Source organism: Microtus pennsylvanicus, chromosome 4 (genome assembly GCF_037038515.1).
Source record: "Microtus pennsylvanicus isolate mMicPen1 chromosome 4, mMicPen1.hap1, whole genome shotgun sequence".
NCBI lineage: Eukaryota > Metazoa > Chordata > Mammalia > Rodentia > Cricetidae > Microtus > Microtus pennsylvanicus.
This window is the reverse complement of record NC_134582.1, coordinates 85,362,918-85,390,795: the sequence shown is the minus strand read 5'-3', so window position 1 is coordinate 85,390,795 and position 27,878 is coordinate 85,362,918. Positions and strand designations below refer to the sequence as shown.

General features: G+C 44.9%; 1 protein-coding gene and 1 long non-coding RNA gene across 4 annotated transcripts; one reads left to right on the top strand and one right to left on the bottom strand.

The window, feature by feature from the left end:
- Positions 1-27: 27 nt before the first annotated feature.
- Positions 28-22,177, bottom strand: Tpmt (thiopurine S-methyltransferase). Of its 2 annotated transcripts, none has more exons than XM_075969739.1 (9): positions 21,825-22,177; positions 19,105-19,285; positions 17,086-17,178; positions 12,227-12,359; positions 11,280-11,332; positions 9,309-9,383; positions 4,771-4,856; positions 1,709-1,753; positions 28-367 (listed from the first exon to the last, which is right to left on the bottom strand). In XM_075969739.1, the coding sequence occupies exons 2-9, from the start codon at positions 19,239-19,241 to the stop codon at positions 255-257; spliced, it is 735 nt and encodes a 244-aa protein (XP_075825854.1). In that variant the 5' UTR covers positions 19,242-19,285; positions 21,825-22,177; the 3' UTR covers positions 28-254. The 2 variants fall into 2 exon arrangements, with proteins under 2 accessions (XP_075825854.1, XP_075825855.1); XM_075969740.1 differs by lacking the exon at positions 21,825-22,177 and adding an exon at positions 20,198-20,265.
- On the top strand, positions 22,013-27,085 carry LOC142848124 (uncharacterized). Of its 2 annotated transcripts, none has more exons than XR_012910367.1 (3): positions 22,013-22,339; positions 23,099-23,254; positions 23,358-27,085. It is a non-coding gene; the product is annotated as an uncharacterized LOC142848124 (long non-coding RNA). The 2 variants fall into 2 exon arrangements; XR_012910368.1 differs by having other exon boundaries at positions 22,269-22,365; positions 23,358-27,075.
- Positions 27,086-27,878: the final 793 nt, after the last annotated feature.

Genomic DNA, 27,878 nt, shown 5'->3' with positions numbered 1-27,878 from the left:
TATACTGCATAAGAAAATTCCAAGTGCTTATACTTTCAAGCATTAACATAATCTTTTATTTTTCAAAAACTCATACAAGGATTGATTATTTTTGTTTTGCTTGTTTTTTTTTCTAAGACAGAGTTTCTCTGCATAGGCCAGGCTGCCCTGGAGCTTATACACCAGGCTGGCCTGGAATTTACAGAGATCCACCTGCCCCTGCCTCCCGCATTCTGGGATTAAAGGCATGCACCGCCACCAGCAGCAGCTGTGTTTCACTTTTCTGTAAGGAGATACAATTTTTCAAAAATGTAATCAAGTCCCCAAGCTTTGTGTCGTTCTTCCAAAGCATCAGCCTCCTCAAGGAACCGAATGCTGCACTTCTTACCTGAAGTCAGAAAGGTAACAAGTTAAATAAAACATTGTGAAGGACATCAGGAATGCCTCTACAAAATCTCTGGAGGATTTTGTGGCTAAAAATCTTTATCTTTTTGTGCATTTGTGCGTATTTGTGTGAGTGCATGCGCACATGCATGTGTACGGGGGTCACTGATATCTGGCATCTTCTGAATACTCTCTACTTTATCTTTTGAGGCAGGATTTCTCAGTGATCCCAGAGCTCTGGAATCTGCCTGCGCCCCCTCCATCGCAGCTGCTAGGGTCACAGGCATGAATGACCAGGTCTGGTTTTGATGTGGGTGCTGGGGATCCAAACGCAGGTCCTTCCTGCTTGCCTGGCAGGCACTGCACAGACTGAGTTATCTTCCCAGCCCTCTGAAAATGAAGCTGGCCTTGAATTTGTTTTGTAGCTAAGGGTTGCCTTGAACTTCTGATGCTCCAGCACCAGCCTCCCAAAAGCTAGGACCACAGGTGGCGTCTTTATTATAAAGCACACAGATAAAAGGGCCCATACTAGTCCCTTTTCTAGGATAAAACAGTCTTTCGTATCATAGTCTCTGCTTTTTACATTTTATATGCTTTAACTGCATATACTGATAGTTCACTAGCGACCGAACAGTTGACTGTTTACTTGCTTGGTTTACTTTTATTTAATTCTATTTTTCAGACAGGCATTTCTCTTTGATCTAGACTCAGGCTGGCCTGGAACTTTCTCCTCTTGATTTAGCTACTTGCGGTCTGGGATTACAGTTATGTCCACCACCCTTGATTTACTGACTTTATTTACAAAGAACATAATTGGGGCTGGAGATGGCTCAGCAGTCACAGCGCTTTACCTATCTTGCAGAAGACCCCAGTTTGCTCACATTGCCTATCCCTCCAATACTTGGGGCTCTGATACTTCTGGCCTCTCTAGACATGTGCACATATCCATAAAGACACATATACACATACACATAATTAAAATAATAAAAAACCTTAAAAAATATAAAGAGCACCACTCCTTTAACCCAGCACTCAGGGGGCAGAGGCAGGTGGGTTTCTTGGGTTCAAGGCCAGCCTGGATTACAGTGTGAGTTCTAGGACAGTCAGGGCTACACAGAGACAAGGTGGGTGGGGGAGAAAGGGAGTGCATAACTCCTAACCCCTGGTAGGGTGTCTGCAAGCCTGCCTGACATCCGGAGACAATCCCCAAAATCCACAAGGTGGAAGAACTGACTTTCTGCAAGTTTGTTTTGTGACCTCTACATGCCACACGCCACACACACACACACACACACACACACACACACACACACGGCATGAGTATTAAAGAGGAATGTTAACTTACCAAATAACCTTTTAAGTTCAGTGTCTGGAACATAAAATGGCGGGCCTAAGAGAAAAAGAGTCTGGTGAAGAATAGTTTATCTCTCCAACTCTAATTCTGAAAACAAACACATTCGTGGGGTTCACCTCTCAGTTTAATTTCAGTCATGTTATAGAGACTTATTCTATAAACTACTCAGAAATCCAGAGAGGTGAGCATGTAGCAGAACTTTCTAGTGTGTGTGTACGTGTGTGCGTGCATGCATGCGTGCGTGTGTGTTTTAAAGATATAGGGTCTTATGTAGTTCAAGCAGGCCTCGAACTCACCGTGGAGCCAAGGATGATGTTGAGCTTCTGACCCCCAACCTCTATCTCCCAAGGCATGTACTGCTACATCTGGTTTACACAGTGCTGGGGATCAGTCCAGAGGCTTCCTGCAGGCTAGGCAAGCACTCTACCAACTCAGCTACATTCCTGTTCCCCCGACCTGGCTTTTGTATTTCTCATATCAGAGATCAGAGTGGAGTCCATTGACAGGTTCCTCTAGGTGTCCTTTGCCTTCCAGGCTGTTGATTTCAGCCCTTTGACACTACATCCCTCCCACTCGGCTGTGGGACAGGGACTTGCAGCATCTTCCCTGTCCATTAAAGCTGTGCTGCTTCCTATGGTGCCTTCCCTGGGCCTCCTGCTCATGAGCAGAACTTAAACAAGATGAGCAGAGCTCACTTCAGCCTCCACTGACTTCTCCTTCCTTCTGACTGCCTCAGACATAATTACAGACACCAAGTCTTTTTTAGACCCAAGGTTTTCAAATAGACTACCACACATAAATATTAATAAAATGGGGTACTTAAAAAAAAGCTCAACTAAAAAATCAAACAATGCCAGACATACTAGCTCATACCTGTAATCCCAATGTTTAGGAAGTTAGGGTGTCAGGATCAAGAGTTCAAGGCCAGCCTAGGCTACATGAAACTGCCCCCTCTCAAAAACCAACAAGCAACCCCAGTGAACCAGCTATGGTTCCAGCACTCAGGAGGTGGAGAGAGAAGGATACTGAGTTTGAGACCAGCGTGGGCTTCATCATGAGACACTGCCTCAAAAACAATCAACCAGCCAACCACCCAACAAACATCCTTCTCCCTCAACAAGAAAACCACCAGGAGTCTTACAAATTAAATGTCTAAATACTTGATTGTAACTCCTTCATGAAAATACAAGCCTGCCCAAGGCAAACACTAAGATGCAGTGCCCAAGGCTGGGAGGTGGCTCAGTGGGACAGCACTTGCCTGGTACCTGTAAGGCCCTGGGGTCCATCCCCAGTGCTGAGAAAGCTTACTCCCAATGCAACAAAATGAGTTGCTGTGGAATGTTCCTTTACACTGTGTGAATAAATGTCACTGTGATTGGTTTAATAAAGAAGCTGACTGGTCAATAGTTGAACAGAATAAGGTTAGGCAGGAGAGCCAGACTAGGAGAATGTAGATGGAAGTTTCTATCCCTCCCAGTCCTGCAGTCATTCAGTCACAAAGAAACACACAGAGGTTTATATTAACTATATACTATTTGGCCTATCAGCTCAGGCTTATTATTAACTAGCTCTTACAACAAATTAACCCATAATTCTTGTCTATATTTAGCCATGTGGCTTGGTAACTTTTCTTAGCAATGCATTCTCATTTTTCTTCCTCTGCCTCTGGCTGGTGACTGACTCTCTGCCTTTCCTCTTCCCAGAATTCTCTTAGTCTGGTCATCCCACCTATACTTTCTGCCTGGCTGCTGGCCAATCAGCATTTTACTAAACTAATATGAGTACAAGAGCATTATCTCACAGCAGGAGAGTGCTGGGAGGAAGAAGGGCAGAGTCTGGAGTCACCAGGAGACACAGAGGGAGCAGGAGATGAATGTACCATGCTAATAAAGGTACCACTATGTGGCAGAGCATAAATGAGGAATATGGGATAAAATTAAGTGCTAGTTAGTTATAAGCCTGAGCTACTGGCCGAACATTTGTAATTAATATCAAGCCTCTGAGTGATTATTTGAGAATGACTGGGGGAAAGGAAAACTCTGCCTACAATGAGTCAGAGGAACCATCATTTCCAGAGACTGAAAATAATCAGGCCAGGGAGGAAGCTCAGTGAGAACGGGCTTGCCTAGCACTGACAATGCCCTGGGTTTGATCCTCACTGATGCCAAATGTTACACAAAACAAACAAAATCAGAGAGACGGTAGTAGCATCCGACAGATAAAACCCAAGATTAGCTAGGAGTGGTGGCCCATGTCTACAGTCCAGGCACTTGGGAGACTGAAGCACAGAGATCTTGAGTTTGATCCTAGCCTAGGCTACATAGTAAGTTCTAGACCAGGCTGGGCTTTAAAGTAAGACTTTGTTGCCAAAACAAAACAAAAGCACACCATTTGAGAGATTTCCCCACAACCCCACAGTTTCTCATGCCTCTTCCCCTTCCATTTGAATTCCTGTGGGGATGCATCTGAGTGTGTATCAACATTTGCTTCATGCAATGCCACCTCTGGGGGCAGCACAGTCATGCAATGCCCATCATGCCCATGGCAGGGCAATAATGCAGTGCCCATGGCAGGACATCCACATTTCTTTCTTCTACTCTGGGACTCTTGAGCTATCTCTTTACATTAGGATCATCCATTTCCCCCTTCTCCAGTTTGAACTATGACTGATGAACCAAACAAGAAAGGAATATAAGGGAGCTGGAGAGATGGCTCAGAGGTTAAGCGCATTGACTGCTCTTCCAGAGGTCCTGAGTTCAGTTCTCAGCAACCACATGATGGCTCACAACCATTTGTAATGAGATCTGGTGCCCTCTTCTGGCATAGAGGTGTACATGCAGGAGGAACATTGTATACATAATAAATCTTTAAAAAAAAAAAGAAAGGAATATAAGAAAACAAGGACAGTGTGGAAGAGCACAAAGTTTTACTGTTCTCATTATCCCAGAATTATCTTCACACACACACGCAGTACACATCCTATGAGATAAGATGGAGAAGAAGAAATAATAATTGAATTAAATCAGGGAACAAAGCAGACAAGTGTGGCTTACCTGCATGTTTAGTTGCATCATAAGAAAGGATGGCCACGAGGTAGTGAAACCCTTTGTTCAGTAGGGACAGTATTACATCTGCATAGCTAGAAAGAGCACAAAAAAAGTATGTTTCATTTCTCTATACAGACAGAGTCTGGAAGGGACAAAAGGCAATGAAGGAAGCCAGCATCTACCATATACACTACTACACTATGACCTACAGTGAAATTCTCCTAGTAACCATATAAACCTGTACGGTGGTTTCAATGAGAGCGGGCCTCCTCTCCTGGGGCTCACAGATTCAAGCACTGGTCCCCAGTTGGTGGAATTATATGGGAAGCAATAGGAGGTGTGGCCTTGTTAGAGGAGATAAGTCACTGGGGGTGGGCTTTGATGTTTCCAAAGTCCATGCCAGGCACAGCTAGGTCCGGTCGGTCTCTCTGCCCCCCTCTTCTCTCTCTCTCTCTCTCTCTCTCTCTCTCTCTCTCTCTCTCTCTCCCTCCCTCCCTCCCTCTCTTCCTCCCTCCCTCCCTTCTACAGATCAGGATGTGGGCTGTCAGCTACTGTTCTAGTGATGCTGCCATGCTCCCCACCATGATGGTCATAGACTAAGCCTCTGAAACTATAAGCCAGCCCCCAATTCAATGTCGCATTTATAAGCTGCCTTGGTCATGGTGTCTCTTCATAGCAACAGAACAGAACTAAGATGACCTGGTTCTTGTGCCCTAGGTTGGCCTCAGATTCACTAAGTAGCCAAGGCTGACCTTGACTTTCTGATCCTCCTGCTTCCACTTTCTAAGTGCTGGGATTATAGGCCTGCAACACCACATAAGTTGATGGCATGATAAGGGTGGGCACATGGGCTTTGTGCATGCCAGGCAAGGTTTATTTTATGGGTGGGTATTTTATATGCATGGAGGTCTGTGTACCACCATATACATGCAACTATGTAGGGGTTCTTTGAAAGATTTATTATTTTAATTATGTATAATTATGCGTCTGTGTATTTGGGGAGGGGTATATGTGCACGCAAGTGCTGGTGTCCAGGGAGGCCAAAGGTTCTGATCCCCCTGGAGCTGGAGCTGTAGCAATTGGGAGCCTTCTGACATGGATACGGGGAAGTGAACTTAGGTCCTCTGGAAGAGCAGGATGTGTTCCTAACTCCATAGCCACCTCTCCAGCCTCCAGGGGTTCTTATTTAAAAGCAAGAAATGTATGGAACAAATTATGTCCCTTGGTTCCCCCACCAAAGCTAGGAAATAGTAAAGAGAAGAATCAAGCTGAAGCCTTCTCCCAGGGTAGGTCAGTCATGAAGACACCACAGGACACACAGAGGCTGATATGGTCCTAAGGGACCTGGTGACCTTGCCCAGATGGTTTGCTCAGGGGCAGGGGTTCCCAGACCAGGCTGGGGTTCAAAAACACCAAGACACATGCTAGAAGGAAAGATGCTTGAATTCCACCCACAGCTGGACTCGGTAAGTCTGCTGTTGGGTTGGGATGTTGACAATGAACAACTGTCACACATGACTAGGACACCGCTAGTGACATGCATAGGAGGAGGGGCAGAGCAGAATCCCTTTCATCTGGTTTGATGGAGTAATGAGACTAGGCTACAGGTGAGTTTGAGGTGACGGACCATCAAAGCTCTATAAAGACAGCACTAACCACCGGTGCTGAGGACGGTCTGTGAGTGGGTGCCCCGAAGAGTGGGTGACACAGCTTCCCAGCCATGTGTTAGTGCAGAAGTAGGCCGTGACGCTGATGAAGCAGGTCTGGGCCTGGTATGGGGTGATGAGGGAAACTGATTGCTCCACTTGCACACCGAGGAAGTAGAGAGAGGGACTGGTTGTCAGCCATGGTGGCTACGGTGAAAGCTATATACAGCATCTGTGCTGAGTGATGCCTGGAGCTGAGGAGGCTGAGTGTTGTCAGTGAGTCAGATATCTAGGAAGAGAAATGGCAGAAGTATACTAAGAGTGGGGATACACATCCAAAATCTTAGGAGCTGGGAGGCCTGGAAGGCTCAAATTCCAGGCCAGCCTAGGCTACATATGAGTTTGAGGATAGCCTTGGTTTCATCTTGAGAACTTATCTTCAAAAAAATTTTTAAATAAGCAAAAGAAACAATAAAGTAATCTTTTGAGCAGAATCCTTCACTTTTTAACTTTCTGACACCCCACCCCCACTCCCATGTAGTCTCAGGCTGGCCAGGAACTCACCATGTAGCTTAGGCTGGCCTCAGATTGCCAGCAACCCTCCTACCTGAGCCTCTCAAGTGCTGGGCTTAGAAGAAACCTGTCCCTAGAAAAGTGATCCATCAGAGCGGCTCAGCCCTGTCTCTTGGAACTGACAGCCATCAATCCTCTTGGAATGAATCAATCTCAAAAAGAATCTAGAAAAGTGGGGCTGGAGAGATGGTTCAGAAAGCACAAACTGTTCTTGTAGAGGACCGAAGTTTGATTCCTAGCATCCAGATTGTTTGGCTCACAACCACCTGCATCTTCAGCTCCACGGTATCCAGTGGCCTCTTCTGACCTCCATGGTCATCCACCATACGTGCATACACATACACACAAACAAAAGAATTAAAAATCTCAAAGTAATTAATCCTGATAACAATGTCCAACATGCTTGAGTGTGTTTACCCTGTGACCATAGAGACACACACATACAGAGAGGGGGGTGTTGGGGAAGAAGAGGCAGAGCAGGGGAACAGGGAGGATCGTGACTCTCTGGCCTAGCTAGAATTTGGTTCTCTGAGGAAGCTTCCCCTTGGGTGTCACTTGCCTTGTTAGCCATGAACAGAGGGTCAGAGTCCACTAGGGTGGCCTTCACAGCTAAGGACAGAGGAGCTGATGCAAGAAACGGTACATTTGTCTTGCCTGATGTAAGCTCGATTGTCTTCATTTAGTCACGGTAATTACAGATATCTTACCTGCACTAAGTGTGTATCAGGGCTAATACTAAGAGCAGCTGAGTCCACTGACCCTGCTTTCCCTTTGATCTGAACTCAACATCCTCCTCTCTCCCTGGCAACCTGTGAATTTTTATAGAGCAAACCAAAACTCATGAAGGAACCAACCCCAAAGAAACAGAGGACCATCCTGGAGAGGGCTCAGGAAATAGCTACAAACTTCAGCATTTTGCAGAACTGAATGTGGTCCACAAATACAGTGTGTTATGAAGATGAAGGGGTTTCAGGTGATGCTTTGCACTGAGGAAGAACACGAACGCCATGTGGGAAATGCAGGCCATGCTCTGGAAACGTGATGTGGATGTTTGGAAGAGCTGGGTGACAGAAGAACCGTCCTGGCAAAAGTCACGCCCACTTCCCAGCACCTGACATAGGGGACATCTAAGAATCCAATGGGAATGTAACAAGTAGCTTTTGAAGAGCTGAATGCCAGGAACAGAATTCAAATGATCGTTCAGGAGCAAGTATGGCAGAGAAAAGCCCAGATGAGGATGTGGGGTGGGGTGTGGGAAGGAAAATGAGAGGAGGGGAGAGGAGAGAGAGAGAGAGAGAGAGAGAGAGAGAGAGAGAGAGAGAGAGAGAGAGAGAGAGAGAGAAATCATCAGTGAAAGAGTAAACTTGTATATTTCTGGTGTGGAATGTTCTAGTTTTCACAGATTAGGTTTGGCAATGGCCTTACATATGAAGAAATTGGTTTTTTAAATAAAAAAAAATGTGTCACAGACATGGAGCTTGAACTTTGTAGCCACGTGTGAAGAGCCTGCCTCTGTGTAATGAGTAATTCAGTATCTACCCGGCCAAATCTGAAGAGATGCATATGTAGCATTTACACAGGAAAAGGAGAATTGCATTTCCCTCACACGCTTTCTTAATTTGACTTTCTAGCCAGGTTAGGTATAAACAGGATCACTCAAAGGATCAACAAGTGCTTTTGTAAGTTCAGCCAGAGTTAATAACACATTTCTCATGGATTTCCTTGCTCTTTTATTTAGGAGATATAGTCTCATGGCCTCATTATGGCCCAGGATCGCCTTGGACTCCCAAGTGCCACGATCACAGCTGTGTGCCACCACACCTGGCTCACATATTTTTGTTTTGAATCCCCACAGCAACTCTTCAAGGTCATGTGATGTGGAACTCTGAACAAACTTGGCAGGTTAGACTCAACTGTCAGGTCCTGGCTGTCTAACTTGGAACACATCTCTTTCTTGGCAGGTTAGACTCAACTGTCAGGTCCTGGCTGTCTAACTTTGAACATATCTCTTTGACCTTAAATTTCTCACAGGCATATTGCAATCAAGACAGCACACATGTCATAGGGCTGTCAGGCTAGTTAAATGTGTTGTCGCACACTGAATATTCCAAACAATGCCTGGCAGAGGACAGAGTCCAACAGCTGTCAGCAATGGCGATGGCGCTAGCAGAATCATCTCATGTCACAGAGGAGCAAACTGAAGCTCAGAGAGCCACAGTGCTTTGGTCGAGGCCACAGAGCTTGCAAGGTGAGCGAACCCCGGAGTCTTAACCTCAAACTCAGCTAACACAACGAAAACCAAAACAACCGAAGAAACTGACTTACCGATCGTGGTCACCTGGATTGATAGCCACTAACGATCCTCTGTCCCAAATCCTGTCAAACTTGCCAATATTCACTCTGCTCAGAAGAGAGGGTAAAGGTTGTTCTATTTTGTCTAGAAAAGGTCAAATCTCAAACAGGATATCTGGGGTTCTGCAGGGGAATGCCGGAAATCTCACCTATCATCAGGGTATCAGGGCCTCATGGTGGCTTTTCTTTATAGACTTTAGAGGGGTGTACTGGCCCAGTGTGGGACTGTCCACTTTCTACTCTCTCAGCAGCCTCCTTGTTTTGCTATGACTTTGGAAAAGGAGGGAGGACAGTGGGCAGGTGGAGATGAACTCTGTCCATAGGAAGTTGTAGCAAGCTTTTTCATCGGCCTCTAGCTCACAAATAATGACATGGAAACTTATTATTTATTATGAAAGCTTGGCCTTTTGCTTAGGCTTATCTCAACTAGGTCTTATAACTTAAATTAACCCATTTATATTAATCTATGTTCTGCCACCATTAATGGGATTAATATAACCCATTTATATTAATCTGTTCTGGTATTGCCTCTCTTCCATCTTGCAACTTCTGTTTCCTCTCCTGGTCTTGCTGGCAACTCTGTCTTTCTTCTTCCCGAGTTTTCTCTGCCTGGAAGTCCCATCCTGCCTAGCTATTGGCCTTTGAGCTTTTTATTACACCAATCACAGCAACACATCTTCACACAGTGTACAAATGTCCCACAAGAGGCAGTGAGTGACAGCTCTGTTCCTGTCCCTGGCTCGGGCATCAGGCTCTGGCAGGTACCACATTGCATCCTGCACCTTATAATTCGTTTGGTTACAGGCTTAGGTGCCAGGTAGAAGACTTGGCCTTCCTCTCTCCATGTCTACCTACTCTGGATCGTAATAATAATTTTGAAGGTTTGGGAGATATACCCATGAAGTGGAAAGACTGGGCTTTGGTAAGGACAGCTGTAGGACAATGCTTGTTGCTGCAGAGTGGACAGGAGTGGCAAACAGATCCCCCACCCCAGCCCAGCACTGCCAAACAAGGCCACCTCCATTGTTACTGTTATTACTCGTTATTCTTATGTGTTGTGCGTGTGTGGAAGCACATGCATACTAAGGTGTGCATACATACAGAGGTCAGAGGACAACATTCACGAGCTTCTTCTTTCCTTCTCCCATGGGTTTTAGGAACTGAACTTAGGTCATCAAGCTTGCAAGACAAGCACCTTTATTCTCTTAGCCATCTTGCTGGACCAAGGACCACCTTTTTTCTTTTCTTTTTATTTTTTTTTCTTCGAGGCAGCATCTCATATATAGCCCTGACCTGGAACTTGCTATCCAGAACAGGATGGCCTCCAGCTCACAGAGATCTGCCTGTTTCAAGTGCTGTGTTAAAGCGTGTGCCACCATCCCTTATCATATGAACAAATGGCTGTTTTGGTGGATAAAGCACTTAGCACATAAGCACGAGTATGTGAGTTTAGACAGCCAGACCCATGTAAGAGCAAGACATTTGTAACACCAGTGCTCCCCTGGTGAGACGGGAGGTGGAGACAGGAGGATCCCTGCAAGTGTGAAGGCCAGCTAGCACAGGGCCGTGGAACCCTGTCTCAAACAGAGTAGAAGGTAAGGACTGGCATCTAAGGTTGCCCCTGACTGCCACTCATGTGCAATAGCATGCACACACTTGAACATAAACTCACACTCTCACACACTTGGGCATATACACTCACACGCACTTACATACAAAATGGTGGCGCTAGAGCATGCAGTCACTCAGAGAAGCACACACTAACAGTCACACATACATGCGTTTGTACACATTTACACACAGACTCACACATCCCACTCACGCTTACACACACACACACATGCATTCATTCTCTCTTACACCCCCACACACTCACACACTGGTGCAAAGGGATCACTCATTCACACACTCACATAAGGGTACAGATAGAGCACTCAGTCCTACCTGGGAAGATCAAACAGGCTGCAGCAATACACTGAGATATTCCCTGAAGAACTCTGTAACGAAACAATGGAAAACACTTTTCTTTCTTTTTTTTTTAAGATTTATTTATTTAATGTACATTGGGGTTTTGCCTGCATGCATGTCTGTATGACGGTGTCAGATACCCTGGAACTGGAGTTACAGACAGCTGTAAACTGTCATGTGGGTGCTGGGAATTGAACCCGGGTCCTTTGGAAGAGCAGCCAGTGCTCTTAACTACTTGAGCCATCATTTTCTATACTTAGCTAGGAAATCTTTAAATAGTCAAGGAAAGCAAACAGGGTTCAGACAAAGCCAAGGAAACAGGGGGGACACTCATTTAATATAATAATTTAATATAATAACTTCATTGGAGTTTAACTGTAACTTATGTTTTCTTTTAAAACCTGGAGTGGGCCAGCCAGATGACTCAGAGGGTAAGGTTGCAGCCAAGCCTGACAACCTGGGGTTAGTCCCTGGGTGGAAGGAGAGAACTGACTCTACCCTCTCCATGATATATGCATATATATGTGTGTGTGTTTGTGTGTGTGTGTATACGTACGTACATACATACATATATACATATATATAGTCTACCATTTCTATATCTATTCCTAATATTGATTTAGCTATTATTCATCATCTACATATCAAACTATCATCTATATGTTTAGTTCTATCATTTATCCTTAATATTTATCTATCTAGCATCTTTTGTTTTGAGACAAAAAAATCTCACTAAATAGTCTAGGCCAGCCTTGAATTCATGATCCTCCCGCCTCCACCTGCGAGTGCTGAAGCTGTAGCTCGCCGCAGTACGAGAGCCATTTGACACTGTTTAACATCTTAATTACTCATGGGTAAAAGAAGAAAAAGTCTTGTGTGTGTGTGTGTGTGTGTGTGTGTGTCATGAAAATACTGATACAAACCTTAAATACTTTGGCACCAGCAATTTCGGTAAGTGGTTTCTCTGTATACAAAAGATTCTGTTCTGTAAAAAATTCCCGAATCGCAATTTCACTGATTTCAACACCAACTACAGTGTGGCCCCGGTCTGCAAACCTGCAGAAAAAGAGTTACACTTCAGGTTAACTTCATATACAGCACAGAAAAAAGCCATAATAGACAGACAGTACCTTAGGCTGAGAATACCATCACTAACCAGAGTCCCTGCCAGGCACAAAGCCCTGCGCTGAAAAGTGCATCCCCATAAGAAAGGAAATAACAAAAGAAAACAAATCTGTATGTTGCCTTAATTTTATTTATTTGTTTGTTTATTTATTTATTTGTCTTTTGAGGCAGGGTTTCCATGTGTAGCTTTGGCGCCTATCCTGGAACTCATCCTGTAGACCAAGCTGGCCTTGAACTCATAAGAGATTCACCTGTCTCTGCTTCCCAAGTACTGGGATTAAAGGCGTGCACCACCACCACCCAGCATCTTTTCCTTAACTTTGAGGGATTCATATCTTCGCAGGCATTCATCTAAATGCATTTAACTAGAGGAAATGCTTTTCAGTCCCTCCAAATTAGCACTGGTTATTGATTCATTTTCTGTGATGATGGATATGCCTATCTCTGTTCTGTACAAAACAGAGCCACTGGCCACACTGGCTACTCTGCATCTGGCAATTTGATCAGTCCCATAGAAATAATTTTAAATTTTTATTTGGCTTATATTTAAGTAGCCAAGTCCGACATTGTGTTATGCCACTAGTTCCAGTACTGTGGAGCTGAAGAGCTTGAGATTGAGGCCACACTGGACTATACAGCAAGACTCTGTTTCAAAACCAAAAAAATACAATTAAGTGAATTTTTAAAAATTGCCACATGAAGCCGGGCTGTGGTGGCGCATGCCTTTAATCCCAGCACTCGGGAGGCAGAGGCAGGCGGATCTCTGTGAGTTCGAGACCAGCCTGGTCTACAGAGCTAGTTCCAGGACAGGCTCCAAAGCCACAGAGAAACCCTGTCTCGAAAAACAAACAAACAAACAAAAAATTGCCACATGTGACCAGTATTGCCCTAGTAGAGTGCAAGCTTGAGATATTTTGTGCATTTGGTAACAATCCTATAATTCCCGTTTATTAACAATAAACATGATTGGAAAAATGAATCTTATTACTGTATGCAAATAGCAACATTTTCCTAACAAGCTCTATAGTTATAGATTTCACACTCTGAGGATCGTAAACAGTAGCAGAAATCTTAAACAGAAAAAAAGTAGCAGGTGCCCAAATACTGAGATATCAAATTACATAAAAACTAGACAGTTCTGCTGAAAAGCAGAAGAAGCCTAGCGAAATGTTCTATGTTCAGAGTCATACATATAAATCACAAGGCTGAGGGGAAAGTAAGGGCTAGGAACCAATATGAAAACCATGTGAGTTGGGCATGGAGCATAGGCGTCTTATGAAGTGGAGGCAAGAGGATCCGGCTTTCAAGGTCAACCACAGCTATGTGCGTTCGAGACAAGCGTGAGCTACAGGAGACCTTGTCTCAAAGATCCACAAAGGGGGCTGGAGAAATAGCCCAGTGGTTAAGAGCACCTGCTGCCCTTGCAGAAGAGCGGGGTTTAGTTCCCAGCACCTGTATCACAATGATTCGCATTGGCCTGTAACTCCAGCTCCAGGGGATCTCATACCCTGACCTTTCCTGACCTTCAAGGGCAACAGCCCTCATGTGCACACACCAGTCAACATATACTTAAAACAAATCTTAAAAACACACACACACACACACAGCAAAGAAAACTAGGAATGAGGCAAAGGCTCAATAGGTAAAGTGCTTGCTACACAAGCAGGAGGACCTGAGTTCAAATCCCCAGAGCCCACAGAGAAAGCCAGGCATGACAGCCCGCGCCTGCAATGCCAGTGATGAGAGGCAGGGACAAGAGGATTCCTGGGGCCTGTCAGCAGACTCCAGGTTCAGTGAGACCTGGTCTTTAAAAATAAGATGGAGATCGATAAAGGAAGATGCGTCATCTGGAGTTTGGACTGCACACGTGTGTATCTGCACATACAAGTACACATACACAAGTACATAGCAGACCCACACAGACCAGTCAGTGGAACAGCTGGAGAAACAGTACACTGGGGCACTCCCTGTGATGGAGTCCTAAGGGCGGTTTCAGAAGGCAGGTGTTGGGAAATGTGCTGTTTGAATCACTGTGAAGTGATGGGATGAAGGAAACTGAACGGAAAGTTTCTGACACCAAGTGTGGAGGAGAAAGGCTGGGCCTGGGGGTAAACTGAGGCAGCAGAGCACTGTCTGAACAGCACACATGTGACTTTAGTCTGCTCATATGTAGCTTCACTCATGGGGGCGGAGTTTGGCTTTTATCTCATGTCTTCTGCAGATGAAGCCACAGGTGACCAAAGGTGACATCACGTGATGTTCCAACCATTCTCGCATCTGTTAACTGAGAATGGACAGTACATTTCAAAACAGGAACAAGACGGACGGTGTCTACTATCGACACAAGAGTGCACACTCCCAACGTGGGCAGAGTTTATAGTTTATAAAGTTTATAGTTCTAAAGTGAAGCGCACTGATAACCTGTCTCTCATACTGCCCAGGAATGTACTCTAGCACACAGCGACTGGTTCTTCATTCTTCATACATGGCTTTGAAGTTAGAAAACATAAGCAAAGGGGTTATCTAAATTGGCTGCATGTATTTTTATTTCCCAGCCAGCACATGCGCCATCGCCTGAAATACAAATAAGGCAAAAGTGAAACCCTAAAATAATGTTCCTATTTCATTTTAATGCTTTTTGGCCCCTGTTCCTAGTTATTTTATCTGCTCATATCCAATGCCTGTACACACATAGGTCAGTTACCTGAGTGAAAAGATAACTTCCATACAATGACAGTAGCTCCGTTCTGTATTTGTATTTCAACTTTTATTATTATTTTTGCAGTTTGGGGGAAAGAAGCCTGAGCCGGTGGATGCCAGGCAAGGACTATCCCACTGAATTACATCCCCAAACCTTAAATTTTTTGTTACAAATGGAGACTCCCAAAATATTCAATAAATACCTAGCTAGCTAGCTATATAGTTTCATTACTGTTGCCTAAACTCTCGGCTCCATCACCATATCTGTTTACAGAGTTGCTTTCTCATATGTACCTTGCAAAGTCACCCTCTTCTGGTTTGGCAAGAGCCCATTAGAGCTTGGCTCTGATAAAAAAAAGTAATCCTTAATTTCATGGCCACATTTGAATATCAGGTTATAACAGCCATTTAAAGTTTTTACTTGTTAATTTTTTATTTCTGTTTATGTGTATGTCTTTGTATGTATTCTCTCTCTCTCTCTCTCTCTCTCTCTCTCTCTCTCTCTCTCTCTCTCTCTCTGTGGGGGGGGGGAGGGAGGGAGAGGGAGAGAGACCACAGAAGCCAGAAGAGGGTGTTCCTGGGTACTGGGAATTGAACCTGCCTCCTCTCAAGAGCAGCAAGTGCTCTTAACCACAGAGCTACCTACCTAGCCCTGTAACAGCCATTTAATATATAATTTTAGCTACAAGTTGAGACAGTATGGGCTGCAAAAATTTTATTCTCTATTGGAGAATAAAATCCAAATGTATATGTTTTGTGGGTAGATCACTGGTATTGACATGGGGGTGGGGACTGAGCATTTTAAAGGTAAGCCTATTTTGTATTTACTAACCTTTTCCACTGATCTTTTCTTCCCTCCTGCCTAGTGATCGATAGGAGTTCTCAACATTTAAGATCTAAGCAAATACACATCTTGGAGGCTGTGTTTGTGGCTGTGCATTATCATGACAGCAGTGTTGTGTGTAAAAGTAATTTCTAGGGTTGTGACTCAGGGTAGTCCTGTAGTAATGGCGACTTGTTGATTGGCGTGAGGTCTTTCTGCAAAGGACTGCTCCCAAGAACTACTCTCCTCACCACTGGGTTTATAATGGTGACTCACACTAACAAAATCTCCTATTTGCTCATGGGCGGAAGAGCTGAGCTGAACTCTGGACTACAAACACTGTCCTGCTAAAAGCTTGTGCTAGTTTGTGTTTTTCTGTTGCCTTCCATTCCAAACATTCATAGTTATTGAAATCTCTAAGCTACTTATAGACATTAGACCACATACACAGATCCAGGAGATATGAAAAAGGAGGCTAGAGTTCCCCTGCTGGTTCCAAATTAATTCACCCCGTAATTGCCAAGATCACAAGTGCATACCACCACCCTTGTTTTAAGCAATGTCAGGGACTGAACCCAGGGACTGAACCTTGTGCATGCTAGGCAAGTGCTCTACCAACCGTGCTAAATCCTCAGGTCCCCACAAACTATTTTCTGGGGGCCTTTGAAACAAAATACAGGAAGACAAGGTCATGCCTGACTCAGTTTGCACTCCTGTTATTTGGAAACAGTATCTCTAATTTTATAACTATGACAGAGTCTCCTAAAATAAAGACATTCGGATTTGAGGATGGTATTTTGTCGTTAATCTTTGTATGACTGCTTGACTGGCTCTTTGAACAGGGCCTCACCTAGCCTAGTGGCCCTTGAACACATGTGTAGCCAAGGCCGATCTTGAATTTCTGATCCTTTTGCTGTCACCTCACGTCCTACCATTATGTGTATGTCCTGCCACAGATGACTCTGAGAATATTTAAAAATTTTTTTAAACAATCTTTTCTCATTTTACATACCAATCCAAGTTCCCACTCCCTATCCTTCTCCTGCTCCCCCACCCCCCATTTTTTTTAACATACACATATGTTGTTAAATATTCACCCCAAGTATTACTCCACAAAAACTAGTTAATGGTTACCATTTCATCTCAACCGCTTTTCCACAGAGAGGGAAAAACACTCTCAGTCCACTCTGGCCTTTAAGGAATGTATCCAAATGCTTCTTTAATAGCCTAGGGAGAAAAACAAAGTTACAACAGTGCTTGCTTTAACTAGACCAATGTACAGGAGAAGGGAATAGAATTAATGACACTAAGAACTTCCCAAGCTCCCAACAATGGAACAAGAAGATAATGTAAATTATTACAACCTCCAGTTTACACTTAAAGAAACAGGGCAGCTAAGGAACTTGCTTCGTTACACAGCTACTTAGTGTTAAATATGACTAACAACCTGAGTTTTCATGACTGTAAAATAACTTCTGCTTCTGTGAGTGATACATCTGGAAAAGTCTGTCCTAATCACCACATTTACACTCTGATTTCTGTTGTGACCTAAGTGGTGTTAAGTGTTCTATAGACCTATCTACATTTCTTTTTTTTGGGGGGGGGGGAGAATCAGTCCTGTGTCTTTATTAAAGAGGGTTAGAAAGAGACCACACCTGGCAACCAAGGAATGAGGTACCAGCCAGGAAGGTGGGATGGGCTCAGGCTCTCGGGATTCAAGGGAAGACTGATGGCCTGGGAGGGCCCAAGGAGACCTTGTCCTGGAAGCAGCAGAGACAGTGCCTAAGGGTAAGCTTTAGACACTATAATCACAGCTGGTTCTGCAGGCTGAGGGGCTGAGGCTGTGGATGTAAGATAGGTTGGGGTGGCCTGGAATCACCCTGAGGCCACCTTGGCTTGTCTACCTAGATCATCCACTGGTCCTGATCCTGTTCGTTGCCTTCCATGTCCACCTGAAGAGGAGGCTGGGTGTGGGTGGGGAGGGGCCTCAGCCAGTCTCAGCCCAGATCCTGCCCCTGGGTAGAGCCAGGGTTTCTGCATCCCTCGGCCATCAGTTAGATCGGGGGCAGGAGCCTAGGAACAAAGGCACTCCCTACACCCCGCCTACCTCGTTGACCTCTCCATCATCAGGGGACTCATTATAGTCATTCATCTCATCCATGTCCTGCATGTCCTCATCATCTTCTGAATCCTCTTCACTGTCCTCGTCATCTTCATCATCCTCTTCCTCTTCCTTATCATAGTGCTCTGCCTATCTACATTTCAATCCTTTCAATACGGAATAGCTTCTCAATGAGCTTAACTCTTTTTAAACTTTAATTAAATTAATTTATGATATGTGTGTGTATGGGTACACGTCTGTCATGGCACATGTCTCTCTCTCTCTCTCTCTCTCTCTCTCTCTCTCTCTCTGTGTGTGTGTGTGTGTGTGTGTGTGTGTGTGTGTGTACACGTCTGTCATGGCACATGTCTGGGGGTCAGAAGACAACTTCCAAGACTCAGTTCATCCTGTGGGGCTTAGGGATGAAAGGCAGACTGTTGGGGTTGGTGGCACATGCCTTCCTGGGCGGAGCCAGATGGCCGGCCTTCACCCTCACTTTTGAACATACAGAGACATAAGCTTAAATCTTGCTTCAGCATTTTGCTGCATGTATAAGCACCAAAGTATGGTGGTTTTAAAAAAGAAAACACATTTCATAAATCTAAGATGTCATTGTCTGCAAGTCAAATCATTATACAATGAAAGAAAACACACACTGCTAATTAAAGTATGGCTGGCTATGGATACTTTCTGATATCTGAGAGGCTGCATAATATGAGACTATTACAATAAAAATAAATCCAAAATTATATTTGAATATTACTTTTAAAGTCAGCTTCTTTTTGCTTCTCCCCCTTCCTTTTCTTTCAGAGGCAAAGTCTCACGGAGCCAAGCACTGGCCTCAAACTCACTTATGTAGCTTCAACTTCTGATCCTTCTTGCTCCCATTTCTCAATTGTTATTATAGGCATATGCCATCATGCCCAGTTTTGTTCAGTGCTGTGGATCACACCAAGTGTCCTGCATGGCTCTCTGCCAACTGAGGCACACACTACCTCCCCACCCCACCTTACTCCAGTCAATTTCTCTGTCAGAGACCAAACACGTCTTACCGATGCCCTTGTTCCTGATGAAATCCGATGTTACGGTTCACCCACCTATCCTGCCATTCTTCCAGGGTTAGTACGCGGTTCTTCTGCACTTCGGCATTGGGGAGCTCTTTCACACGGAGTGAGGTGGCATCAGCCATAGTTTGAAGACAATTTTTGTCTCAGAGGATGGTATCTCCAGTGCCTAAATGGAAAAATATCTGCAATGACATCAGGACCTGTGATTCTGTTGATGAACTATACAAAACCTTTTGGCTATAGCTTTTTAAAAATACATGGCTCAGTGGTTAAGAGCACTGACTGCTCTTCCAGAGGTCCTGAGTTCAAGTCCCAGCAATCATATGGTGGCTCACAAGGATCTGTAATGAGATCTGATGCCCTCTTCTGGCCTGCAGGCACACATGCAGACTGAACATTGTATACATAATAAATAAATACATACATAAATAAATAAATCTAAAAAATGTCAACATCGAAGCCAGGGTGGTATCACATGTCCCCAGTCCTTGGGAGACAAGAGGGTTGTTGCCATTTCCAGGCCAGCCAAGGCTACACAGCAGGACCCTCTCTCAACAAAACAAACAAGACAGGCATGGTGGCATATGCCTCTAAGCCCAGCACTAGGGAGGCAGAGGCAAGAGGCTCTCTGTGAGTTCCAGGCCAGTTAGGGCTACAGTGAGACCTTGTATCAAAAGAAACAAACACCAAAACCAACCAAACAACAAAACCCAACTTTCAACATCCAATAAGTCATACCAAAAATTACATTTCAGTGAGTCTAGGACTAAGAACACTTCACTGTTCTATGTCAGGAAAGTCGGCCTCAGAGAATAACCTGTACCCCACCCTACAAGCCTGCATATGTAACAAGGAGTGGAAACCTGGCTGTAAGAAGTTGACGAAAGAAGTTTGTGATTTTAGCCTTTTTGAAAACATAAATTCAGCCAATCATTGCCCCAGTTCCACTCCCACACCCATTTCTGGGAATAGTACTGTTAAGACAGGAGGGCTCGGGATGTTGTACTGCCGAGATCATCCATTGGCTGGCCCCATGGCCAGATCAGAGTTCAGCCTGTTGAACCCGTGGAGTGCTTACCCAGCAGACCTCTGCTTCCTTCATGAATGGTTGATGCATTTAAAAATCCCGACATTTGGTAGGGCTTCAGGGGGGTGAAGAAGATAGATATGTGGGTTCAATATATTACTGCTACATTATTGAAAGATTGTATTGTCAAATAACATTCTCATAGCTTTTGGAAGAGTCTTGCAAATTGAACCTATGGGTTCGTGTGTTCCAGGCAAGCAGTATGCCTCTGAGCTATAGCCCTGCTCCCACTTGCATGAGAACATGCACAAGAAAGGAACTGAGGGGGTAGAAGCTTCATGTACCTGCAACTGCAGATTGAGTATGTCAGGAGATGCTCGCCCTTTCAATATTAAGGGCAATATAGTACCACAATTCTAGGAACTAGAGAGATGATTCCGTGATTAAGAGCACATATTCTTCTTGCAAAGGACAAAGGTACGATTTCCAGAAATTACATGATGTCTCGTGGTGGTTTATATATATGTCACACAGGAATACAAATAAGACATTTGTTCACATAAAGTAAAATAAAGAAATATAATTTTCCTCCTAGAATCCCCATCTGCCCTTTAAATCCCTGGCAATCATATCACTTGAATGTAAAGATTTTATCTGTGAAACAGCAACCATCACAAAAGTAGCAATTTAAGGAAATTCCCATTTTGTTGCATGATTTAGAGTCCATACTTAGGATTAAAGGACACCATCCTTAACTCTGGGAAGAAAGATGCACCTCACAGCAAGTGTTTATTAACTAAAGGCTTTTTTCCAGGTCCTGATGTCAGGGGGCAAAGCCTAGAATTCTGAAAGATCAGTAGCAAGTACGGGATTATTGTGGATATAGAAAAGCAAGAGAATTACTCTTCTCCTATCTGGATTTCCTATCATCAGAAACTGTGGCTCCAAAAGTTGCCCTCAGAAAGAAGTGCTCTTCTGAACTTAGAATCATCTTTACCCTGCCCAGCTCTATCCCTCTCACCGAAGCCGTCATAAATGCAATCATTTAGCTGTAGTAACAGTGCCTCAATGTGGTTTTCACTGTTCATTTCTGGTGAAATAAAATTCTGAACACAATAAAAGTGCAAAGTACGACGATAAGAAAAGACAAACCCACAATAGTTTCTTCTCATAAATGTTCACACCCAGTATGCTCATTGGTCCAAGCCCTAAAAAACACTTGTTTCTGCTTTAGGATTATTATTATTATTTTAAACAGAGGGTCTTTCTGGAATTTACCATGTAGTTGGGGCTGATCTCTAACTCACTGAGTTCCTCCTGCCTCAGCACTCTCGAGCTGGGTTACAGGCCTGCACCACAACGCATGACATCTGCTTTAGCTTTATTCCTAAATTTTGTTAAACTAAAAAGTAACTTCACTAAAGTGCATAGATCTCGAGCATGACTTTGGAATGACACTTGGACACGTGTTAAAACACATGAAACACGCCACTAAGCACGGAGTCTTAGCACTCAAAGCCTCTGCATTCTGATCTCTACCCAGGTTTTGCGGCGGTTCCCGAAGCCCCTTTTCGGGACGCGGGTAGCTGGTCATCCGTGCTTTTCACATACTCCCTTCTGAAGAACCCTGTAACAGTCTTAGCAAAAGCACTGCCTTTCTCACCGGCGGGGAACTTACCTTGGCTGCGCTCTGCTGCCTTCCTCTGACCCTAGGGGGCACCTGAGTTGCAACAACCGGACCAGTGCAGTGACGCGTAGGCCCCGCCTCAGGGACAAAGCCCCCGCCCCATACTGACAGGCTCCGCCCCTGAGAAGACGCCCGGGCTCCTGTCCTATAGGCCCTACCCGGGCGTGTGAACCCCTCCCAGAACCGGCGGACGCCTTTGCTCTTCGGGCCACGCCCAAGACTCTCAGGCCCCTCCTACGTAGTATTGATCCCGCCTCTGGCACAAGGACCCCGCCCCTAAACCAAAGCCTCGCCCCCGCGCTCGCAAAAGGGCTCCGCCCAGAGCGCGGAGGAGTTTGCGCAGCGACGGAAATGGCGAGGCGGGGCGAACGCCCGGACCCTCCCACTCCCTTGAGCCTGCGAGCTCCTCCCACTCCGGGTCACGCCGTGACAGGGGCGGAAGCGGTGGCGGCCAAGGAGCTGTAGCTGCTGGCGCGGATCCCGTCGTCCTGAGCGCTGCCCATCTTGTGAATGCAGAATACATGTTTTACATGTAAAGAAATTTATGTATTTTTATGTATGTGAAAATACTTAGGTGAATGGTTAAATTGAACACCCTTTTTGAAAGTATAGATGAGGCATGAGACGTAGTTCAGTGGTAGAATGCTTGCCTACAGCACAACATAAAATAAGTTAATTTTAAAAAGTGCGACTGGAATCTGGAAAGTTCATTGTTGTTGTTGTTTTCGGATAGGTTCTCTGTGTAGCTCTGACTGTCCTAGAATTTTCTCTGTGGACCAGGCTGGCCTTGAACTAGGAAACTCACCTGCTTCGTCTCCTGAGTGCTGGAATTAAAGGCATGCACCACCACCGCCAGACTCAGAAAGTCTTTAACAAGAATTGATGGTAGATTGTATTTTTACTATTAGCACTGTACCAGCGTAGTGGAATCCATAGCACTGATTTTATTTTATGTGTTGGGGACTTAGTTCAGGGCCTCATGCACACCAGGCTTGTCTTTTATCACTGAACTAAACTCCTAGCACCCTCCAGTCCCCATTGGGGGTCAGTGAGACACAGAGATGGAGCAGTAGGTGAAGGGCTTTTGCTGCCAAACCTAATAACCCAAGTTTGATCCCTGGAACACACATGGGAGAAGGAGAGAATTGGTTCCTCCCAGAGGTTGACCTCTGACCTCCACATTTGTGCTATGGTATGTGCCCCCCCCCAGTACATAAACAAAGAAAAAATGCCTCTTAAAAAAAGTCATCTGTCTTGCTGTGCAGGTGTCCCCTTACTGGCATTAGAACCTACTTCTTTGGGATTCCAACTTAGACTGAAGACCAGCTGAGACATCCAGGCGTATGGACTGAACAATGACCAGATTATATTGGCCTTTCTGTCAGAAGACAGCAACTGTTGGACTAGCTGTACCACAGTCTGTAAGTCACTCAAATCCTCCTTATACATAATTCCATTCTGTCAGCTATGTTCTTCTAGAGAACCCCAACTAACACCTGCTTGAACTGTTCCTCATCTTCTCAGGGGGAAAGATCTGGAGAGTGACCAACCACATTCTTGACCCACATCCTCCTTCTGAAGTTCACAGAAGAAGATAATTGGTGAATCTTCTAAGAGATCCTAGGTAGTTACTGTAGGACACAAACAATCTTGTCAGGGAACCTTGTAACTCTATATGCAGGCCTTTGGTCACAGACACAATGTACTTGACTCCTAAGGTGATCTTAGAGCTCAGAGGTCAAGTACAGAACTCTCAGGAGACATCTGTCCTTGGATCTGTGGATCCATGTGTTTGGTGTGTAAGCTTCTCTCTGAGAGAAGTGTGAGTGAGGTAGGGTACCAGAGGGCTAGGCATGTTATGAGGACCTGGGTTATTCATGTTGAGGGTTTGTCAGTTTTGTTCATCTTTTTAAATCCTCAACTCTATTTCTTTGGTCCTTAGTATCTACTTATTTTCAGCTCTGATCTTTCTTATGTTGTCTAGTGCTTGGGGTTTTCAGTTGTTTTGTTTTGTTTTTCCTCTGATGCCAAATTGCATCATTAAGATGCTTGAGATAGCTATGACTTTCCTGACGTGGGAACTAAACTGATAGTCATAAGCCATACACTTGCTTTCTAGATTTGCTTTGTTGTTGTTTTTTTACTTCTGGTATCATGTGGTAGTGCCATTTCCACACCCACATGGGTAGCAGGGACAGCCCATCTGATGAGGACATCCTCAGAGATAACTAGGCAAAATCTTAACAACACTGCTCGAAGGCTTATTTTCACCTGCCACATCCCTACCAACACCAGAGTAACAAACTGCAAAGGTCTAGAACAAGTTCATCAACAAGTTCCCAGAGAGCATATGCATGGTGGACCTCATGAAAATACAACAGCCTTATACCAGGAAGCTTTTTCAGTTGGTTAGCACAGCAGTAAAATCATTTTGTGTACAGAATGTAGCAGGGGAGATTGGGTCAACCTCATAAGCAGCCTTTGGCCTTATGAAGAAGGACATACACCCCATTTTCAGCAGGGGGTGACCACAGTTGAGTACTTTCATAAAAAAAAACATCAGCCACTGGGACATAAAAGTCAAGAACATCCTATAGATATGGCACATATGAATGACCCAGGAGACTGTTTTGAGGACAGCTAATATATTGGAATAGTGGGGCTAGCTTATATAGCATGGCCACACCCCTGCTGCCACCTTCCATACAGTGCCAGGTATCAGGCCCTGATGGCTATCCCCAACCACCCCACATACAACCCAAATGATCTAGTTCTGCTGGCCACTTCCCCACCTGCAGTTGCCCCATATTTAGTGCTTGACATTATGCCCTGCTGGACACTCCACAGCCTCCATGGTCATGCATATATTCCTAGGTACCAGAGGCTGCCAGCCATGCCTCCCATAATGATTCCAATAGGCCCTACTGGATACCCCACCCCATCACCCTGATACACAACTTCCTCAGTTCATAAATATCTCAGTATTGACTCTGCCGTATACTCCTTAGACTCTGCTCATGTGCAATATCAGGCGTAGGCCCTGCAAGATCCCTCCCACATGCACTGCTGACCCCATGCTGGAAGCTCTCTCAGCACCTGGGCAAAACACGAAAGTTACTATGTATTTGGTCTGATGGACATCCTTCCCTGCTGACGTCATACTTACACAGCTTAACACAGGTGCTGGACTCCTTCTGCCATCCCACACAAAGTGTTACCCACCAGGCCCTCCTGGAAACATGTTTTGGCCCTCTTACCACTCAAAACGCGTCACTCCTTTCCAGCCTTGCTGAGCAGTCCTCTGCCGTGGCCTAGTAGTGTATGTGGTATAGCAGAAAGGTAGGATGTCAAGCAAGGCCGGATACCTACAAGTTTATATGTGGCAGTGACCCGCGTTCCACCAGTGTCTGAAATATAGCCTAGTACGTTGACCTAAGTAGGAGCTGGGATGGTACAGTGATCCCTACTGTACTATGTGTGATGGAGGAGTGTTCGTGTCCAGCTGGATCGGATACAGAGCACTGGATGTGCCCTTGCCGTGGAGGTGGAGGTCATATTCAGCTTGACCTGATAATGATATCCTGATAGCCTATGTGGGATGGTGGCCCAGGGACCGGATGCTGAGCAGTGTTTGGAGGGTGACATGTAGGCACCTAGTGGGATCTATTATGCACTGCTGTATTTGCTGAGGCCTCTGTGTCCAGAAGATGAGATCTTGTATCCCGATCCACGGGCAGGCAGAGAGACTGGGGCTGGCACAGGGAGGTAGGTGGTGAGATGTAGATGAGAGATTTTTAGGCAGGCTCCCCTTACACCAGAACCCTCCCAGGGGTGCACAAATGACTGTTGATGGTGAATTAGTGATGTGGGAGAATGGGGGCAAACCCGAATAGCAAAAGGAAAACTGGGAGTCTTGGCAGTCTTGGAAAAGGGAAATCCTCTGGATCAGGGAAGACTGAACTGGTGATAGAAATGAAGAAGATACGGCCTCTAAAGGGGTTCACACAGGTACTGCCATGAAGGGAGTGTAACTGGGGGTTTTTCTCCCACCCGCCAGTTCCCCCATAACCACTCTGAGGCTTAATATTAATTACAAACTGATTGGCCATGGCAGACTCACTACCTGCTCGCTCTTACATTTACATTCACCCGTTTCTATTAATCTGTGTATCGCCACATACCCATGGCTTAGCAGAAATGCTCTAGCATGGTGTTCCTGGGGTGATTGATGGCGTCTCCCTGACTCCACCTTCTTTTTCCCTATAATTCTCCTTGGATTTCCCACCTGGGTCCATTCTGTCTGGCTATTGGCCAAAACAGCTTTCTTAACAAATGGCCATGGTAATAATACATATTCACAGCATATAGACGGGCATCCCACATCAAAGGAGGTTCCTCTAGGGTGGTGCAGAGGTCCCTTTGGTCCACCTGAGACTGGTGGAGCACCATCACCTGGGACAGAAGGAACTCTCCCGTTGGTAGATATTTTTGTTTTCATCAGCTGTTCAAAGACTGTTGGAATTACCTGGGATCACCACTGCATAGGCTGTTGGAAGTTTCCTGATCTGTCCATGAGTGAGCTCCCATCTTCAAGGAGGGTGAGACGGGAACTGCAAGTGCTTGGTCTAAAAGCCCAGGCCCAGGAGAGCAGAGGGTCTCCACTGCTTCTGAGCAGGAGTAAAAGGGGGTTTGGAGGTAAAACAGGGTTGGGAGGAGGGTTGTGGTTCTTACTGTGGGGCAAGAGGCTAGTGTAATCTGTGATTTCTACAAATAGTAGGTGAAAGTTTTGGACCCCCAAAGGTCCTAGGAGGGAAAGAGAAGGTGGCTCAGAAGGTCCGACAGGTGGAGTATACAGTGATAGGCCCAAGGATGTTAGCCTTGCGAGCTTCATGAGTTTGGATGTTGCTCTCAAGGCCCTCAAACATGGCTGCAATTCAGTGGCCCTCAGTGGCTTAAAGATGGTGTACTATCTTATTCCAGTGTTTCTGATGTTTTATCCTAAACACATAAAATGTTTTATTCTAGTCAGAATTAACCAACACCATATTCTATTTTTTTCTGGTGGTTTTTGTTTGTTTTGCCTATATTAAGGAAATACATTTCCTTTGATTCATGTATGTTAGAACTGATTTTTTAAAAATAGGAAACTAGTACATGTGAAGTTTTCCCTCTTTTGATTATATGTAACTTTTAGGAAGCTTGTACAAAACTATAAAATATTAAAATGGATAATAAAAGATTAATGGACATAGGTTTTGCTTCCCCCAACTCGTGTGTCTTTTATAGATACCTGAATTATTTCCCAACTTGTTGAATTGTAGAAAGTCAAGGAGCAGGCAGGAGTGCTCATCTGTAGATGACAGTGACTGAAGACTGCCATGCGTTGCTGCTTTCTGGTTTGTTTAGATCTTTTTATGTGTGCATGTGCATGTGTGTGACTGTGAACACACACATGTATTTATATGTCTGAATGCTGGAACAGGTATGTTTGTGTGTGGTGCTCAATCCACAGACACAAAACTCATTGAGGCCTCATGCTCTATGATGGGCCAATGGGCACCACTATGGTGTGATGGCATAGGCTTGTTCATGCTTCATTCTATGCATGGACCCGCCATGCTTATGCAGCACAGATGGTGTCTAAATGGCACTAATGATACAGTAGAGTCCATGATCCTCTCCTGTTTGCATTGTAGTTCATGGTACCTGTATTAGGCAGATGGCTAGCTTTTCAATGAACTGCCAAACAGGAGCCCCAACATAGAACACAAGAACAGCATCTGTAGCTGGTCATGGCAGCACACACCTTTAATCCCAGCACTCGGGAGGCAGAGGCAGGTAAATCTCTGAGTTTAAGTCTGGCCTGGCCTACAAAGTGAATTCTGGAATGGGGGCTAGTATACAGAGACCCTATCTCATAAAACAAAAGCAAACAAATGAAAAATAAAGAATAGTATTTGTGCCTGCTCAGTAACCTAAAACAGGATCAAGAGATGGCAATAATTGTTGACTGTCGATCAAGACATAAACAAGTTGGTGGTGGTT